The following is an 18,272-nucleotide window of genomic DNA, read 5'->3' as shown; positions in this document are numbered from 1 at the left end:
ACAAATCCATGTTGGTTATTATATCACTATAATCTCCTCTAGCTGTTTAAAATAGATTTTTAATAATTTGTTCTAGTATCTTTCCAGATATCAAAGTTAGGCTGACTGGCCTGTAATTCCCCAGTTTCTCTTTGTTCTCATTTTTAAAGATAGGTACTATGTTTACTCTTCTCCAGTTCTCTGGGACATCTCCTGTCCTCCCTGGGTACTCACAGACAATGGCTAAGGGTTCTGAGGTTGCTTCAGCTGGTTCTTTAAGTGTCCTAGGGTGAATTTCATCAGGCCCTGCTCAATTAAATACATTTAATTTATCTAAATATTCTTAGCTAATGTACACTTTCCTGCAGGTGCATTACCTTTGAAGACACAGAGCCGTGGATAGAAGGTCAGATCAACAGTATTTTGTAATCTAAAGAATAGAAACTATTTCATTATATTCTCTTGGGAAAATGGAAAAATGCCGTGCAGAAGAAGAAAAAAAACAGCCTCAGAAAGATTAAAAGGGTAGCAAGAAACTTCCAAAATGTGGTAAGAAAGAACAGAAAGGCAGTTCTGTTTCATCATGCATTATTACAGCATAATTGTCAACATGCTAATTATTGTGTATGTTGTGTTTTATTTTTCTACTTATTTATTTCAGTTTAAGATTTGTTTGTAACATTCTGATCATTGTAAAATAGTGCTGTGCAGGAAGGTATTCACACTAACTCCTCACCATTAGACCATCAGGGAGGACCCCTGGAATGTATTCACAGCGGCCATCACGGGCATCTTTGATCCACAGACAATCATAGATCTCATTAAAACAACCAGGAGTCCGGTGGCACCTTAAAGACTAACAGATTTATTTGGGCATAAGCTTTCATGTAACTTTCACTCCATGCATCTGAAGAAGTGAGGTTTTTTACCCACGAAAGCTTATGCCCAAATAAATCTGTTAGTAATTAAGGTGCGACCGGACTCCTTGTTGTTTTTGTGGATATAGACTAACATGGCTACCCCCTGATACTTATAGATCTCATTAAAGCTAATGGGTGCTCTGACCGCTCTTCTTTCTGGATAAACCGAAGGAGCACTTAAGCCCCTTTATGGAGCAAGGTAGCTGGAGATGATTGAAGCTACTGCCCAAGGCAGTCAGCCTCAAGGCAAAGTCTGAGCAGGACTAAGCTGTGATTCCCTCAGTTGCCCAGCTAGCAGTAAATAAGCAATTTTGAGTGAGTGCTTTTTAAGATGGGTGGCAGTTTACATACAGCTGCAGCCTGTGATTCTTTTCCTCGTGCCGCTGGCCACTTATTTTTTCTTGGACTATAACCTGTGGCCAATGCAATGGTGTTTTGGCTCAAACGCTGCCCAGCGCGATGACGTTCTGGTTCAAACTCTGCCTAGAACTATGACATTTTGGCTCAAACCCTGCCCAGCACGATGACACACAGATGCAAATTCCCACCCCGCCACTATTTTGAGGCGGTCCAGGTAGGTTTTTTGACCAATCAGGCTGGTTTGGGGCAGTTTCTTGGCAACAAACTGTGCCACTCAGAATTGCAAAGCCTAAGGGACATATTTTTTAAGCTATTTAGGCACCTAGTGGGATTTTCAAAGGCACCCATAGGGTGTTGGGGGCCTAGGTGCTTTTGAAAATCCCAGTATGCATCTGAATACCTTTAAAGATCTGGCCTTACGTGACTTAGATGGCCAAGTCCCATTTTCAGAAGTGTCTGAGAAGACTAAATCTCACTGAAAGATGAAGTATTTAGGTACCTAATTCCCCTGCCTTAACACCTTTAAGAATCTGGGCCAAAGTTCCTATGTCACTCTGAAAAATGGGATTTAGCCGCCCACGCCACTTCGGTCTTGGAACACTGAGCAAAGCAATTCCTAAATCCAGAGCTCCTTGGGGCACAGGCCCAGCTGGAGCAACAGGCTTGGAAGGAACTGTGAGCAAGGAAACTGCCTGCTGCTGTTGGTTTCTATGGCGTCCAGGGAAAGAGAACTCCGTGTGCATTCTTTGTAAACAAGCAGGATTGCATTAAAGAACGGATCTGACTCGGACCATTTGGCCTCCAAATAGAAAGAACGCAGCAAGGCCCCCAACTAGTAGCTAACTGCTCAGGCCAAAGGGACAAGGGAGTTCCTCTTTAACATATCAACTCACCCATTCCCTACTGTGGGTCCATCACGGTTTCTCAGGGCAGCTGGATTTATACAAAGCATCCAACTCCCCCACCATTACAGCTCTCTCTAGTTTTTACAGGCCCGGCCTTGGGCTGTCTCCCAAGCTGTTCGTTGTTTCGTATTGTGTTAACTCCTAAGCTGCAGCAACAATCAGAGCCCCATCGCTAAGTACTGCCCAGACACGGGGGCTTGACACTATGGGGCAATTGACCAGCGTAGCTATAGCAGAATAATAATCAGGCTGATATAACTTCCCCCTGCTTGACACCACTTCAGAATATGAGAGAAGGTCCACAGGAGCTGACACACAGTCCCTGCCTCAAAAGGCTTCCAATCTAAATAGACAAGGGCAACCCGGAAAGGAGCAGGAAGTATTATCCTCTCTAGTTTATAGATAGGGAAGCTGAGACATCCAGCAATTTGCACAGTCACACAAGGAAGAACTGGGAATTGAAGCCAGATCGCCTCTGTTGCAGGCAGTGTCACAGCCACACGACCATCTCTCTTCTCCTCCCCCACCATCTCCCCTCCGTGGTTACTGGGCTCCTGCAAGCAGCCCTCGTCCATCATGTTCCATTAGCCAGCACTACATTTTTAATCCCAGTGCACTACAGGCAGCAAGAAAGCCTGGCCCTTGCTTCTGCAGCTGGGCGGAAGGGCTGGCACCACCCCAACTCCCAGAATAACCAGATGTACCTGCTAAAATAAATTAGCAGGGAAAGAGCAACTGTTGAGGGTGAAACCGGCACAATTGTTCATCAGTGTTAGCAGCCCAGTAAAAGGACAGGGGCCTGTTCACACCTGGCTTGGAGCTCTGGTTTGACACCAGAATCACTCCCAATTTACACCAGCAGGAGCTGAGCTCAGAAGCAAGCCTGACATCATAGCACTCGAGACTTGTCTCCCAGTCTAGGTTTCTCCCCTCTGGCCAAGCCCGCTGTGGTTAGCTGCCCATGTTTCACAGGAGAAGCCAGGTTACTCGGCCGCTCAGAGAAGAGCCCAGCTGTCACAAAAATCTTTATTATTAGTATCAGCAGCACAACAACAGGTCTGGAACCTTAAACAAATCCTGCGTCAACTGGTCCTCAGGCCTGGTCTACATTTAGACGTTAGATCGAAACATTGTAGTTAAGTTGACCTAAACCCGCTGTAGACAGGGGTAGGTGGGCAGAGGAATGCTTTTGTTGACGTCGCTACCGCTGCACAGGGAGGTGAGTTTCCTACATTAAGAAAACCCCCTTCCATCCACGTAGGAAGCATCTACACTATAGCACTGCAGCTGTGTAGACATAGCCTCAGGAGGGCCCATTCGCCACGTGCACAGGCATTTACCCCATTGGAGTATGCGAAACACCTTCAGTCTCATTTGGCAACACAGCTTAAGTGACTGTGTGATATGCCAGGATAAAACCCAGGTCAGCTAGGATGCAGTCCAATGCTGAGCCGGAGAGGCGATCAGATGGACGCAGGCAGTGAGATAAAGAACATGTCTACACTGTGCCCCTGCAGCACTCCTAGTAAAGTGCTGTAGCCTAGACGCTTCTTACATCCACCAAAAGGGTTTTCCAGGCAATCCACTTCCCCGAGCAGCAGTAGCTTGGTTGACGGAAGAATTCTTCTGTCAACCTAGCTGCGGCCAGGCTGGGGTTAGGTTGGCTTAACTATAGTGCGTGGGGTGTGAGTTTCCCCATGGCCTGGAGCGATACAGCTAGGTTGATCTAAATCTTAAGCATAGACCTGAGCACAGCCAGAGACCAGTTTTGTTGTTCGGTTTTTATCTGCAGCAGGATTTAATACTTGGAGGCCTGCGTGGATGCAAATGTATATCCGTGGATATGGATATCCATGGATAGAAATTGGTATTCACCGAACCACAGGGCTCTCCCGGGAACCACAGCAGCAAAAGGAGCAAACTGTGGGGCTGCCACTCCCAGGAACCAGCGCCCCATGCCGGCAGCTCCTCCCGTGTGGCTGTACCGCCCCCAGCCCTGTCCTCTGGCATGACTGTACAGACTGCAGCCAGGAGAAGCAGTCACACAGACAGCTACATGGAAGGAACAGGGATGGTACAGTTGCATGGGAGGAGCTGCCGGCATGGGGCGCTGGCTCCCAGGTGCCACGGCCCCATGTTCTGCTCCTTTCGCTGCTGTGGTTCCCGGCAGGGCCCCGCGGTTCACCGCATACCGATTTCTATCCGCGGATATAAATTTGTAGCCGTGCAGGGCTCTATTAATACTCAGCAACACGTTGGGATCAATGATGAGCATTCACTGCAGCAGGCCTTGAAATAGAGCATAGCCAATCACTGTTAAAAGTCATGAGATTTGCTTAACCCATGAGAGTGCCAAAAGATTTGGGGAGGGGGGGGGGAGATGGGGGAGGGGGTTATTTGCCATCTAATTTCTAAGTCTAAGCCAGTGGCTCTCAACCTTTCCAGACGACTGTGCCCCTTTCAGGAGTTGGATTTGTCTTGCATATCCCCAACGTTCACCTCACTTAAAAATGACTTGCTTACAAAATCAGGCATAAAAATACTGAAGTGTCACAGCGCACTAGCACTGAAAAACTGCTTCCTTTCTCCTTTTTACCATCTAATTATCAAATATATCAACTGGAATATAAATATCGTACTTACATTTCGGTGTGTGGTATATAGAGCAGTAGAAAAGCCATTGTCTGTATGAAATTTTAATTTGTACTGACTTCGCTAGTGTTTTTGATGTAGCCTGTTGTAAAACTGGGCAACTATCTAGATGAGTCGATGTACTCCCTGGGAGACCTCTGTGTACCCCCAGAGGTACGTGGACCCCTGGGTTGAGAACCATTAGTCTAAGCCACTAGGACCGGGACCATCTTTTTGTTCTGCACCTAGCACAGTGGGGTCCTGGTCCAGGACCCTGGCTCACCACAACACAAAGAAAAAGAGCAACAACAAGTCATATTTTTAAGCTTTTCGTTTTCTCTGCACCCCTGAAGGCTAGAAACTTCTTTAAAATGGAAGTTGAAATTCTCATGGAATCATGAGCTGGGGCTTTAAGAAAAGACACACCAAAGATTGGGAGATTTACCGACACGGGGAGGAGGGGGCAGATCCCAAACCAGACGCTGCAGCCCATGGGAACATAGCACAAGCCCTGAGGGCAGGCTGGGGTCTCAGTCACTTACAGCTCAGCCCAGAATAGCAGCTTCAGCCTGGCACACTGACCAAGACTCAGGAAGCAACCAGAGACAGGGTGGGAGGTGGCAGGAAGTTTCACCTGATGCTTAGGCAACGGTTGCCATTTTGGCTGATGGTGGGGATTGAACTGGGGCTCTCCAGAGCTGAAGGCACAAGCAGCTTCGGGTTGAGCTAAAGAGTCAAGGCTCTTTAGGTAGGGCTGCAACTGTGCTCTGCAGATGGGGAACCTGGGAACGCCCACTGCCCGGCCGGTTAAATCTGCAATTAAAAGCAGACGCCCCCCTGTGAGGGAGGGTGCAGCAGATTCTGGGAAGCCACCAGCACCTTTGATACACTGACTGCAGTTCAGTATTAAAACCAAAAAACTTTATTGGAGAAGCGATGAAGAGATACAAGTATACAGCGGGTACAGAAGACAACTTCCACAGCCAGAGGGATTAAAATAAAGTATGCACGGGAGCACCATGCAACAAGCCGTCATGGCTAGTCCAGATCCGTCTTGGTCCCCTCTGTGCCCATGTGCAGAGCTTGGGCTCCAAAACCATCCCAAAGATAGCCCTGAGCCATGTCACACAGCTCCACGTTGCAGCGCTGAGTCACCTTCTTCAGCATGAAGAGGCAGCCTGCAGATACTACAGAGCCCAGCAGGCCATGCTCCAGCCCAGCAATTGGGAACAGTGGGGAGCATAGCATGCTGGGACTTGTAGTCTTCTAAGGCCATACGTTCGGGTTAGTGATGAGATATGGCTGCATTCTGTTCTGTTTTATACGGTGTCAGCCAGACTGTATTTGGGTAGCCCCTACACCTCCCACCAAGGGGACCTCTTGGAATACCGGCCCCCACCTCCAACCCTTTCCTTCCAAGATCCTTGTTGGGGAGCGGGGGGGAGAGGGGGGAAAAAAAAATCTTCACACTAAAATCAAGTTTCAAACTCTTATAAAGTTATCCCTGATCATGTACATTCATTTACGACATGAGACATTCAGAATTTTAATTCAGAGCTATTATTCCAAGCACTTCTGTGATTAGTTTTTATACATACTATATAGACTTTTTGTAATTAGTTTCTATATAGACTACCTCCTCCCTCAGCCCCAAAAGGAACATCCCACCAGAAAATGGACAACTGGGGGCAGATTTATCCAAAGTCATTTAGATACCCAACTTCCTTATGCCTTTGAAAACAAACCTGCCGCTCAGCCAGTCAGCAACATCCCCAGATTTCTGCAGGCCAGTCAGAACGAGCCAGAATATCAAGGGATGAAGGGAGCGGCTGGTGCAGATGCCTTGATTTGCAAGGACTTATTCTGCAATTGCATCATGAACAGGGCATAGGCTGTGAGTCGGGAGGCTCCAATTTTTAAGTCCAGAAGGGACTTGTCATGAAAGGTAAAAAAGCTCAGAGTCCCAACTGCAATTTGCTACAGGGCTCCTGCATTTTAACACCTGGCCCCCAGTGCACCTGCTTTTAATGCTAAGGTTGCACCTCCGATCGCACCAGTGCCCTCCATCACCCGATCAGTGACATCCAGATTAGCGTATGGCTCACCAGGGCTCCCTGTTCTGTGCCAGATTTTCCTGGGGATTTTAGCCTCTGTCCCTAGCCCTGTTATACAGGCTGTTAGGGAGGTGGCTGGCATCAGTCCAGTCAGCCAGTGGCTTGGTTGTAGCAGGGGAAGATCACTGTCTGGTCTGCGGGAAGCATGCGTGGCTGGAAGGCGGAGGGAAGCCTCAGTCAGTCGCTGCTGCTGGAGGAGGAGGAGGAGGAGGAGGAAGAGGAATGCTGCAGGAAGGGGGAGAGAAACCATGAGGCTTGGACCTCAGCCCAGGGAGTTGACATGCTGTTGGCAGGTGGATGGCTGGTAATAGAAAGGAAGGGGGCACCCTGCTAACAGGGTCCTGAGCTGCTGCCCATGGAAGCAGGGCTCAGCTCCCACAGGTGACCCCCTACCGATCCCACGAACCACTGCCACCCTTCCCCCATGTCACAGGGTTTGTGTAGTTGGCAAAGGGTCTTGGGTCTACTGCTAACCCCCATGCACCAATCCCCACCCCGGCCACACGCCCATGTTCAGGGGCTCCCCTGCCATGCCCAGAGGAGTTCCCCTACTTGCATTGCCCCCGCCCCACACTGTAAAGGGGGGGGGGTGTTGCCTTAACCACGGAGACTAGGAACTAAGCCAAGACCCTCCAGACTCATGTAATGAGGAACCAGCAGCACTGGCTGGACTCAAACTCAATCCAGGATGCGGAAGGGTCCCCACCCCAAGCCCTGAGCGAACCAGCCGCCCTCCCTGGCAAGGTTCAGGGACGGCACTAATTGCTGAACAGATTGGGGGGGGGGCACGCGGGATGACCCAGACACAGGTGCTGAGAAAAAAACCAACACACAAGCCTTCTCCTTCCCCTCCCCCAACCCAGCATGTACCTCTGACCTCTATGCCAGAATGCACCCCCATTCCGCCCCCACCTCGCCCCACTGACCTTTCCATGCTTGTGCAGCTTGTGTGGTTTGTGCACCTTGTGAGCCTTCTTCATCTTCTTCCTCATCTTCTTCGCCGCCTTCTTGTCCAGCACTTGGGTCCCGACCATGACAGTCCCAGGCATCAGGGGATTAATACCCATCCCCCCAGGCATTCCAGGAGCAGGCGGTGGGTAGGGACCCAGAGGGTAGCCAGGCTGCTGGCCGGGGAAAGGGGGTTGAATGGGGTGGCCGGGGGGGTATGCAGGCTGCCCTGGAACCCCCGCTGGAGGGATGGGATAGGAGCCATGGGGCACTGTGCCCGGGGGGAAGGCAGGGTTCCCGGGGGGAGGGTAGGCAGGATTGGAGCCAGGTGGGTACGTGGGGTTGGGAGGGAAGGCCGCTCCGGGGTAGGCACCAGGCTGTCCTGGAAGGAAATAAACCAGTGTCACAGCCAGCAGGAGAAGAGAGACACCCGTGGAGCAATATCCCCCCTCTAGCACTGCCCTGCTCCCAGCCCCACCCTGCAGCATCACTGCTGCTTCCCCACCTCACTGCTCCCCCGTCCCCCCCGCGACAGCACAGGGGAGCGACACCAAGTGTTACAGGCTTGGCTTCTGCTCCCTAGCTTTGCCTCCCCCCTTTGCTGCTTGGGCAGCGGGGGGTCCCCTGGTTCTGGACTGCAATGATGCCCCCAGTGGGTTGCCAGCAGGGGTAATTGACCAGGTCCTGGGGATCTAAGAGCACCAGCTGCAATTGCTTGAGCTAGAGGAACAGCTCCATTGGCTTAGCTGAATCCATCCTCTGTACATGTTTCTGCTACTGGTGGGGCACGGCCATAAGAACGGCCATGCTGGCTCAGAACCACTGGTCCAGCTAGCCCAGTGTCCCGTCTTCCAACAGCGGCAATCCCAGGTACTCCAGAGGGAATGAACAGAACAGGGCAATTTATCTAGTGATCCAGCCCCTGTCGTCCAGGCCCAGCTTCTGGCAGTCTGGGGCTTGAGACACACAGAGCATGGGGTGTGGCCATGACCGTCTTGGCTAATAGCCATTGATGGACCTCTCCTCCAGGAACGCTTCGTTCTTTTTTGAACCCACTTATCCTTTTGGCCTTCACAACATCCCCCGGCAACCAATACCACAGACTGACTGTGCGTTGTATGAAGAAGTACTTTCTTTTGTTCGTTTTAAACCTGCTGCCTGTTAATTTCATTGGGTGACCCCTGGCTCGTGTGTTATGGGATAAGATAAATAACACTTCCGTATTCACTATCTCCACACCAGTCATGACTCTATAGTCCTCTATCATATCCCTCCTTAGTCATCTCTTTTCTAAAATGAGCCATCCCAGTTTTTTTAATCTCTTCTCATATGGAAGCTGTTCCATCCCCGTAAACATTTTTGTTGCCCTTTTCTGCACTTTTCCAACTTCTAATGTATCGGTTTTGAGATGGGGCAACCAGAATTGTACACAGTATTCAAGGGGTGGGTGTACCACGGGTTTATCATAATGCCAATATGATATTTTCAGTCTCATTATTAGGAACCATTAGGAAAGGGATAGATATTCAATTGGCTTTTTTGGCTGCCGCTGCACATTGCTAATAGTTCTCTGAAAACATCTGCTCAATGAGTATCAGAGGGGTAGCCGTGTTAGTCTGAATCTGTAAAAAGCAACAGAGGGTCCTGTGGCACAGGACCCTCTGTTGCTTTTATTAGCAATGACTTCCAGATCTCTTTCTTGAGCGGTAGCAGCTACTTTAAACCCCATCATTTTTCATGTATAGTTGGGATTTTTTGTTTTCCAACGTGCATTGCTTTGCATTTACCACCATTGAATTTCATCTGCCCAGTCACCCAGTGTAGGGAGATCTCTTTGTAGTCAGTTTTGAACTTACCTATCTTGAGTAATTTTGGATCATCTGCAAACTTTGACACTTCACTATTTACCCCTTTTTCCCCAAGATCATTTATGAATATGTTGAACAGCACTGGTCCCAGTACAGATCTTTGGGGACCCCGCTATTTACCTCTCCCCACAGTAAAAACTGACCATTTATTCCTACCCTTTCTTTTAACCAGTTACTGATCTAGGAGAGGATCTGTCCCTTTATCCCATGACTGCCTACTTTCCTTAAGAGCCTTTGGTGAAGGACCTGGTCAAAGGCTTTCTGAAAGTCCAAGTACACTACAGCCACTGGTTCACCCTTGGCCACATATTTGTTGACCCCCTCAAAGAATTCTAATAGATTGGTGAGGCATGATTTTTCTTGACAAAAGCCACGTTGACTCTTCCCCTATATGTGTTTATCTATATGTCTGACAATTTTGTTCTTTTCTATATTTCCAACCAATCTGCCTACTATAAAGTTAGGCTTACCAGCCTGTAAATGCCAGGATTGCCTCTGGAGCCTTTTAAAAAAAGATAGTTACATTAGTTACCCTCTAGTCATCTGGTACAGAGGCTGATTTAAGCAATAAGTTACATAGTACAACTAGTAGTTCTACAATTTCATATTTGAGTTCCTTCAGAACTCTTGGGTGAATCCCATCTGATCCTGTTGATTTATTAGAGTTTAATTCCACAACTTCCTCTGTTGACACCTCAATCTGGGACAGTTCCTCAGATTTGTCACCAAAAAAGACTAGCTCAGGCATGGGAATCTCCCTCTCGTGCGCTGCAGTGGAAGACCGATGCAGAGTTAGCATGAGGCACATGCTGCGTCTGCATCCCACAGAACCTGCCACCAAAACCTCCAGCTCATTTCACGTGGACCACCCAAGTTGGGCTAGATTTGAACCTGCCGCTTTAGAGGCAAGAAGGAGCCCCATACCCCTTCTTTCCCCTGCTGAGGCAAAGAACGGGGGAGCATCAGAGGGGAAGCCAGAGGAGCAGCTGAGAAACCTGCCAGACTTGCCATCGGTCCTGTTGCCCCTCACCTGCGTTGGGATCCCACATGGTTAGAGAGGAGAAGTGTCCAGTCACCTGGAGGGAAAGACACACTGTTAGGCAAAGCGGGTAAGTAGCACTGGGCAAGCATGGGTCACCCAGGACCAAGTCTCTGGTGCAGCAGCAGATTAGCCCAGCCAGGCCTAGAGCTCGGAGAAGAGAACACCAGATGGGGACAGCCTGCTGTTTGCACCCCTAACAGAGATCAGGGCCTGCCCTAGAGAGCCTACCATCTAACTAGACAAAGGATGGAAGAGGAGACCGGAGAGGGGCAGTGCTTTGCCCTAGGTCACCTTGGCAGAGCCAGGAGCAAAACCCAGGTCTCCTGGCTGCCAGCCCAATGCTCTAGCCACCAGGCCCCATGTCCTCATCAAGAGGCAGTTCTGGCTGGTGACTGATTTTCCATCCCTCCCAGGAGGAGAAGTCCACAGCCCCCACCCTCACGGTCTCCTCTCCTGCTGGCCCCACAGCGTGTGTACCCAAGCAAATGAGCAGAGGAACACACAGGATCACAGGAGGAAACAGCTGCTGTTCCTATCTAGCCAAGCAGGTGTGGCTTAGGGCAATGCTTGCAGCCTGAGCTCGGCCGACTCTGGTTCCGGGGACTCGGAGCTGGCATAACCATCCCCACCAATGCACCCGTCCCCCCAGGCAGAGGCACTGAGATGCCTACACGGGAGAGGCCGCTGGGTTATTTCAGAGCTCCCCCGTCTTGAGCTGCTTGATAGGCACCCCCACACCTTCCCGCTTCCACTGCTCCAGCCCCATCACCTCCCTGGCTTCCTCTGCCATCCCCCAACGCTGCGCCCCACATGCCCCCCAAGCTCCTCCACAGCCCTCTTCAAACTCCACTTAATCTCTGCTTCAAGCCATCAGCTCCCCTCCCCACTCCAGTGCGCTAGGTCCTGTCCACCCCCAGACAGCCCCCTGCCCCAAAGACCTTACAATCAAGACCACGGCTCCATCAGTGTTAAACCAACTCTGGGCAAGGACCCCCACCCGCAGTATCTGAAACCCAAACCTCTAGTGTTCTTTTCCTCTCTCCCCAGATGCTGCTCAGTAACAGTCACCAGCGAAACAAGAATTTACTGCTGGATTGAGATGGGGGAAGGGGTCCCTATGCAGGCTCCCCTATTCCTCAGGGTCAGACTAACTCCAGACATCCTTTGGCACCACCACCATTCCTTGGAGGAGCATGGGAAAGCAGGCACTCCAACCACCCTTAGCCCTCCCACACGAGAGGGGCAATTATACGTCAGCCCCCAGCTCTGTATCTGCAGCTGGTGCATTGTCGGAGGAGGTGGGGGGTTAGGATAGAAGGTACAGTCAGGGAACAACGCTTTGCTACAAGAAATGAGCCTAATCCAGCCCCAACTCTCATTCCAACACCGTCCCTCCCGCCCCCGCAGCACACGAACACACAGATCTGCACAGAAAGAACACCAACAACTCGGCTAGTCAAATCGATTCAGAGCAAAGCGAAACCGCCCCAACCCGCTCCAGTCCACCCTCCTAAGCAGAGCTGGGTCCAAGGCCAGGCAGCACAAAGTGACTCAGCTAGATTGCCCCACCCTGGAGATCGCATCAGTTTTTAAAGTCCAGGAGCAGGGAGCAGCTCAGGGACACCCCATGCCCTGCAGCCCAGGACAGCCAGCCAGGGCTTAATTTGTGCTGAAAGAGATGCCGGAGCTCAAGGAATTAAGTGCTGGGGCTCAAAGCAATTTTTTTTTTACATTCATAACTGATGCAGCAAACTCAGAGGCGCCAGGGCTCTGAACTGCCAAGCCAAGAGGTGCCAGGGCTCAGCCCTGGCACAAGTTAAGCACTGGACATCGCTGCGTTGCCGCACAGAGGTGACCAGCTCACTCTCAGGAAGGTTGGCAGCTCAGCAAAAGAACTAATGGGGGAGGCAGAAAGTTGGTCCCCCATGCAGACTGCAACTCACTGAGGACCCACAGAGTTACAATGCCCCAAACCAAGCCTCACACACACACCCCTCCAAAAATTCAGGAGGGAGTGGGAAAGCAGCCCCCAAGAGGTCTGTAGTGAGAGCAGAACTAGTTTAGCTACCTACAACCAGGGCCGACGAGAGGGGGGTAAGCCGGTACAAATTACCAGGGCCCGGCAGTCCGGAAGGGGACCCGGGGACCGGCTTCCCCCCCACCTTGTTGGCCCTGTTTAGCTGGTCCGCCCTTGCTGGTGGGCCTGAAAAAAAAATTTTCACCGGGGTCCGAACCCGCTCTCGGTGGTCCTGCCTACAACAGATGAGAATCAGATTTGGGATGAGCAAATTACAGAGACGGAAGAGGGGTGTGCATGGGGGGCAGACAGAGGAGCATGCACCAGAGATGGATAGACAGATAGATGGGTGTGCAGGGGGATGCAGAGAGGGACAGACTGACAGCTGTGTGTGGGAAGGATACACATAAACAGAGGGACGGATAGACGGAGGGGTGGGCAGGAGGATGCACAGAGGGACGGGTGTACAGGGAGGCTATACAGAGGGGCACGCATGGGGGAGGGACAGATGGGGGTGTACAGGGGGATGCACAGAGGGACTGAGAGACTGACAGCTGTGCGGGGAAGGACACGTGGAGGGGCACACATGGGGCAGGGATGGACAGGCAGACAAAGGGACGTGTGGGGGGATACACAGAGAGGTATGCATGAGGGAGGGAGGGACAGAGGCGCACAGAGGGATGCACAGAGGGACAGACAGACTGACAGCTGTGGGGGGATGCAAAGGGGGAGGGACTGACAGAGGGACGTGCAGGGCAGGGGGAACAGACAGAGGTGGTGGGGGGAGGGACGGATGGACAGAGGGATGTGCAAGGGAGATGCAAGGGGTGGGAAGGAGGGACAGACTGACCGGTGTGCAGGGGGGGATACACAGGGGGAGGATGGACAGATGGAGGGACAGACTGACGGGTGTGCAGGGCGATACATGGGAGGGGCGGACAGACGGAGGGACGTATGGGGGGCAGGGAGGGACAGACTGACGGGTGTGCAGGGGGATACACGGGAGGGGCAGGGACGGACAGACGGACAGGCAGAGGGACGTATGGGGAGGACAGACAGACTGACGGGTATGCGGGGGGATACACGGGGGGGGAGGAGGGCAGTATGGACAGACAGAGGGACGTAGGGGGGGACAGACAGACAGATGTGCAGGGGGATACCTGAGGGGACAAGGAGGGACGGACAGACTGATGGGTGTGCGGGGGATACACGGGGGGGGAGGAGGGACGGACAGACTGATGGGTGTGCGGGGGGATACACGAGGGGGAGGAGGGACGGACAGAGGGACGTACAGGGGGACAGACGGGTGTGCGGGGATACACGGACAGGGCCCCCCCGCCGTCACCTTGGCACCAGGCGGCTCCGCTCCCGAGCTCCCCAGCTGTGCCCCGCCGGCTTCCTGGAAGCGCTGGTGTCCCCGGCCCGCCCGGCCCCCATTGGCTGGCGCCGGCCCAGGGCGGCCCGCACTGGCTGGCCCCGCTGTCCGTCACCCCCGGACCGCGCTTGCGGGAAGTAGCCGCTGGCCCCGCTTACAAGGGCCACACCCGCCTCCGGGCGTGGGGGCGGGGCAGGTTCGTACCTGGCCCCGCCGGCCTCTCCCGCTACACCTGGAGAGGGGGAGGGGACTCCGGACTCCTGGGTTCTCTCCCCTGCTCTGGGAGGGGAGTGGGGGTCTAGTGGGTTAAAGTGGGGGGGGGCTGGGACTCCGAACTCCTGGGTTCTCTCCCCTGCTCTAGGAGGGGAGTGGGGTCTAGTGGGTTAAAGCAGGGGGGCTGGGACTCCGGACTCCTGGGTTCTCTCCCCTGCTCTAGGAGGGGAGTGGGGTCTAGTGGGTTAAAGCAGGGGGGCTGGGACTCCGGACTCCTGGGTTCTCTCCCCTGCTCTAGGAGGGGAGTGGGGTCTAGTGGGTTAAAGCAGGGGGGCTGGGACTCCGGACTCCTGGGTTCTCTCCCCTGCTCTAGGAGGGGAGTGGGGTCTAGTGGGTTGGAGCAGGGGGGGCTGGGAATCTGGACTGCTCAGGCCTAGCCCCAGCTGCAGGAGGGAAGTGTGGCATAGTAGTTAGGGAGGGGGATTGGGCATCAGGACTGCTGGGTTTTCTTCCTGGCTCTAGGAGGAGCGTGGTCTGGTATTTGGAGAAGGAGACTGGGGGGTACTAGACTCCTCTGTTCGATTCTGGGCTTTGTACAGGAGTGTGGTTCACTGGTCAGACTCAGGGAGCAACATCCAGAACTGATTGGCTGTGTCTCGTCAGCTATCTGTGCCTCAGTTTCCCCACCTGGAAAACAGGGATAACAACCCCAACTCACATTGTGGGGCAGGAGATGGCTTGTGAGGCAGCTTGTGAGGCTTAATTCACTAATGCTTGGGAAGTGCTTTGAGATCCTCAGATGAGAGGTGGCAAAGAAACATTCTGGCTGTTCAGTCTCACACCATTGAAATCCACGGCACTGAATGCTCTTTTGAGAGGCAGAGAAAGCCCTAGGAAGGATGGTCCAGTGGGTTGGGCACCAGCCTGGAGACCTGGGATAATGCATCATCCACATTTGTCCTGGGTGACCTGGGGCAAGTCATAGAGTCTATCCTGTGCCTCAGTTTCCCCACCTGTAAATGGGGCTCATACCTCATGGGTATGTGAGGATAAAATCTGCTAATAAGTGTAAAGCAGCCAGGTATTATGGTGATGGATATATAAGCACTGGATAGAGAAACAGCAAGGCAGTGACCTTTCCTAGTATCAGGGGGTAGCCGTGTTAGTCTGTATCTTCAAAAACAACAAGGAGTCTGGTGGCACCTTAAAGACTAACAGATTTATTTGGGCATAAGCTTTCGTGAGTAAAAACCTCACTTCTTCGGATGCAACCTTAGGGTGTGCCCCTCAGAGCCAGCCCCCTGCCCCCAAACACACATGCTTTAAGATGTGGGGATCAGGGCCTGTTCCCGAGAGATTAGTCAGTGCCAAGCTGGCGAGCAGGGTGTGGGTGTCTGAAGGGCACAGGCCCTGTCCTGGAGCCCAGCCAAGTTAGAGCACTGCGTGTTTACACACAGCTCTGATGACACTGCATGAAAGCAAAGCTCACCTGACAGCGGCGCCAAGGTCAGTGAGATCCTGGCTGCACTCAAAGGATAGTGTCCCTAGGGAGCGCTGCCCAGTGTATTAGGCAATGGAACTACATGTGGGGAAAGGGACTTGGGGCTGGGGAATCTCTTGGGAAAACTGGCAAAGTTTTATTGGGTTGTTTTCTAGTCAGTACAGCAGAAGATTGGAGCCAGGACTCCTGGGTTCTAGCCCTGGCTCCGGGAGGGGAGTGGGATATAATGGGTAGAGCAGGTGGGGCTAGGAGCCAGGCCTCCTGGGTTCTGGTCCCCCTTCTGGGAGGGGAGTGGGCTCGAGCAGGTAGGGATGGAAGGCAGGACACAGCTGTAATGAATAGAATGTATCTTGTTCCCATTGCTTAGTGCCATGATATGGGGCCATCCTAAATCCTGGCCTGGATTTGGCTGCCGCGGAAGGGAATGCTGCATACACGACAGGCTCTGTTTGTAGCTCCGGCACGACTGGTAACACTTGGGCATATACCTCGCTTACCCTGTGACTGAGTTTACTTCCCTGCGAAAATGGGAACAACACCCCTGACCTGGTGATGCCTGAGATGTGCAAACATTAGTGACAGATAAAAGTCCTGCCCCAGAGTCCTCCATGTTCAGAATCCCATGCCCTGGAGAAATCACTGGCTGGATTCCTCTTGGGATGAGATCTAGGAAGCTGCTTCAGCCCCAGGGTTTAAGAATCCCTCTGCAGTTTGAGTCTGGGGCAGCCTCGCCCAGCAATAACTATGCCCGCCCCACCCCCCATTTTAGATGCAAATCTCTGAAGTCCTTTGTGCTGAAGGGACATGTTGTTAAGTGTTGTTATTCTGGGTTGCTATTAGGGGCAAGAATCTGAGGCCCTACTGCACCAGATCACAGACTAATCATTAGAGGAGGAGACTGGGCACCAGGACTCTGGGGTCTATTCCCTGCTCTGGAAGGCACTAGGGGCTCGCGGATAAAGCACCAGACTGGGCCTTGGGAGACCTGAGTGCTAGTCCTGGCTCTGCTGAGCAACTCACGTCGCCACTCCGTGCCTCAGTTTCCCTGTATGTGAAATGGGGCTAATGTGCCTGACCTCCTTTGTAAAACGCTTGGAGATCTCTGGGAGAAAAGCATGAGGTGGGGTGATTAGCAAGTGTCGGATCCTCTCCGCCCTGTTTAACCCCTGCTCCCAGGGACCCATCCAGCGCAGAGTCCTCCATCAGACCATTGGCTCTTCTCGCCCAGAATCCTCAGCTCCCTGCAGGCTCAGACCCGGGGGCCCATTGGCTATAAACCCAGTGTACATTTAAACCAAGACCCTACCAAAACAAAACCCTCCGCTGCCCACCCAGTTCTGCCCCGGGGGGTGGGGGAAATGAGCCATGTGTGACAGGTGGGAGTTGGACTGGAAGGTGCTCAGATGCTCCTGGGAGGAGAGCAGGATAAGAACCTGGGGGTTGCACAGGGATAGGTGCCCGGGTGTTTTTCTCCGGCCCCACTGGATCTGTCCAGCCCCATGCCTCTTGCTGTAGCAGCACCTTGGTCTCGGAGAGGGTGCAGAGAAGAGACACAAGAACGCCGACAGGGTTGGGTGACCTGCCTTACAGTGAGAGACTCCAGGAGCTCGTTCTATTTAGCTCAGCAAAGAGAAAGCTAAGGGGTGACTTGATCGCAGTCTGTCAGTACCTGCACGTGCTCACAGGCTGGTCAGGTGAGCAGACAAAGGTCTAACAAGGTCCAAGGGTTGTGCGGGATTCTCCACCACAGGCAAGTTTTAAATCAAGAGTGGAGGGTTTTCTAACATCTTCAAACAGGATGTCAAGTATCAGAGGGGTAGCCATGTTAGTCTGGATCTGTAAAAAGCAACAGAGTCCTGTGGCACCTTTAAGACTAACAGATGTATTGGAGCATAAGCTTTCGTGGGTAAATACCCACTTCGTCAGATGCATGTAATGGAAATTTCCAGGGCAGGTATAAATATGCAGGCAAGAATCAGTCTGGAGATAACGAGGTTAATTCAGTCAGGGAGGGTGAGGTCCTCTGCTAGCAGTTAAGGTGTAAACACCAAGGGAGGAGAACCTCACCAAGGGAGGAGAATAAGCTTTCATGGGTGAATACCCATGAAAGCTTATGCTCCAATACATCTGTTAGTCTTAAAGGTGCCACAGGACTCTCTGTTACTTCAAACAGGATGTAATTCAGGGCCATTCTCTGGCCTTGTTATGCAAGTCAGATTAGGGTTACCACACGTCCGGATTTTCCCGGACATGTCCAGCTTTTTGGGCTCTAAATCCCCGTCCGGGGGGAAATCCCCAAAAGCCGGACATGTCCGGGAAAATCGGGACATGCGGGGCCGGTGCTGCTGGGCCGGGGGCCGAGCTGGGGGCCGGGCCGGCGGTGCGGTGCCGAGCCGGGG

The 18,272-nt window shown here is 52.4% G+C and overlaps 1 protein-coding gene across 1 annotated transcript; it reads right to left on the bottom strand.

The window, feature by feature from the left end:
- Positions 1 to 5,701: 5,701 nt before the first annotated feature.
- Positions 5,702 to 14,231, bottom strand: PRR13 (proline rich 13). The gene is made up of 4 exons (XM_034792770.1): positions 14,130 to 14,231; positions 10,756 to 10,801; positions 7,836 to 8,239; positions 5,702 to 7,134 (listed from the first exon to the last, which is right to left on the bottom strand). The coding sequence occupies exons 2-4, from the start codon at positions 10,772 to 10,774 to the stop codon at positions 7,087 to 7,089; spliced, it is 471 nt and encodes a 156-aa protein (XP_034648661.1). The 5' UTR covers positions 10,775 to 10,801; positions 14,130 to 14,231; the 3' UTR covers positions 5,702 to 7,086.
- Between the last annotated feature and the right edge of the window lie 4,041 nt (positions 14,232 to 18,272).

This window comes from Trachemys scripta, chromosome 16 (genome assembly GCF_013100865.1).
Source record: "Trachemys scripta elegans isolate TJP31775 chromosome 16, CAS_Tse_1.0, whole genome shotgun sequence".
Classification (NCBI taxonomy): Eukaryota; Metazoa; Chordata; order Testudines; family Emydidae; genus Trachemys; species Trachemys scripta.
The sequence above is the reverse complement of the archived record's forward strand: the minus strand, read 5'-3'. Positions and strand labels throughout refer to the sequence as shown.

Coding starts and splice junctions, on each gene's coding strand:
- PRR13 (XM_034792770.1), bottom strand. Junction 7,135..7,835: donor AGCTGCACAAGCATGGAAAG/GTCAGTGGGGCG, acceptor CCCTTCCTGCAG/CATTCCTCTTCCTCCTCCTC.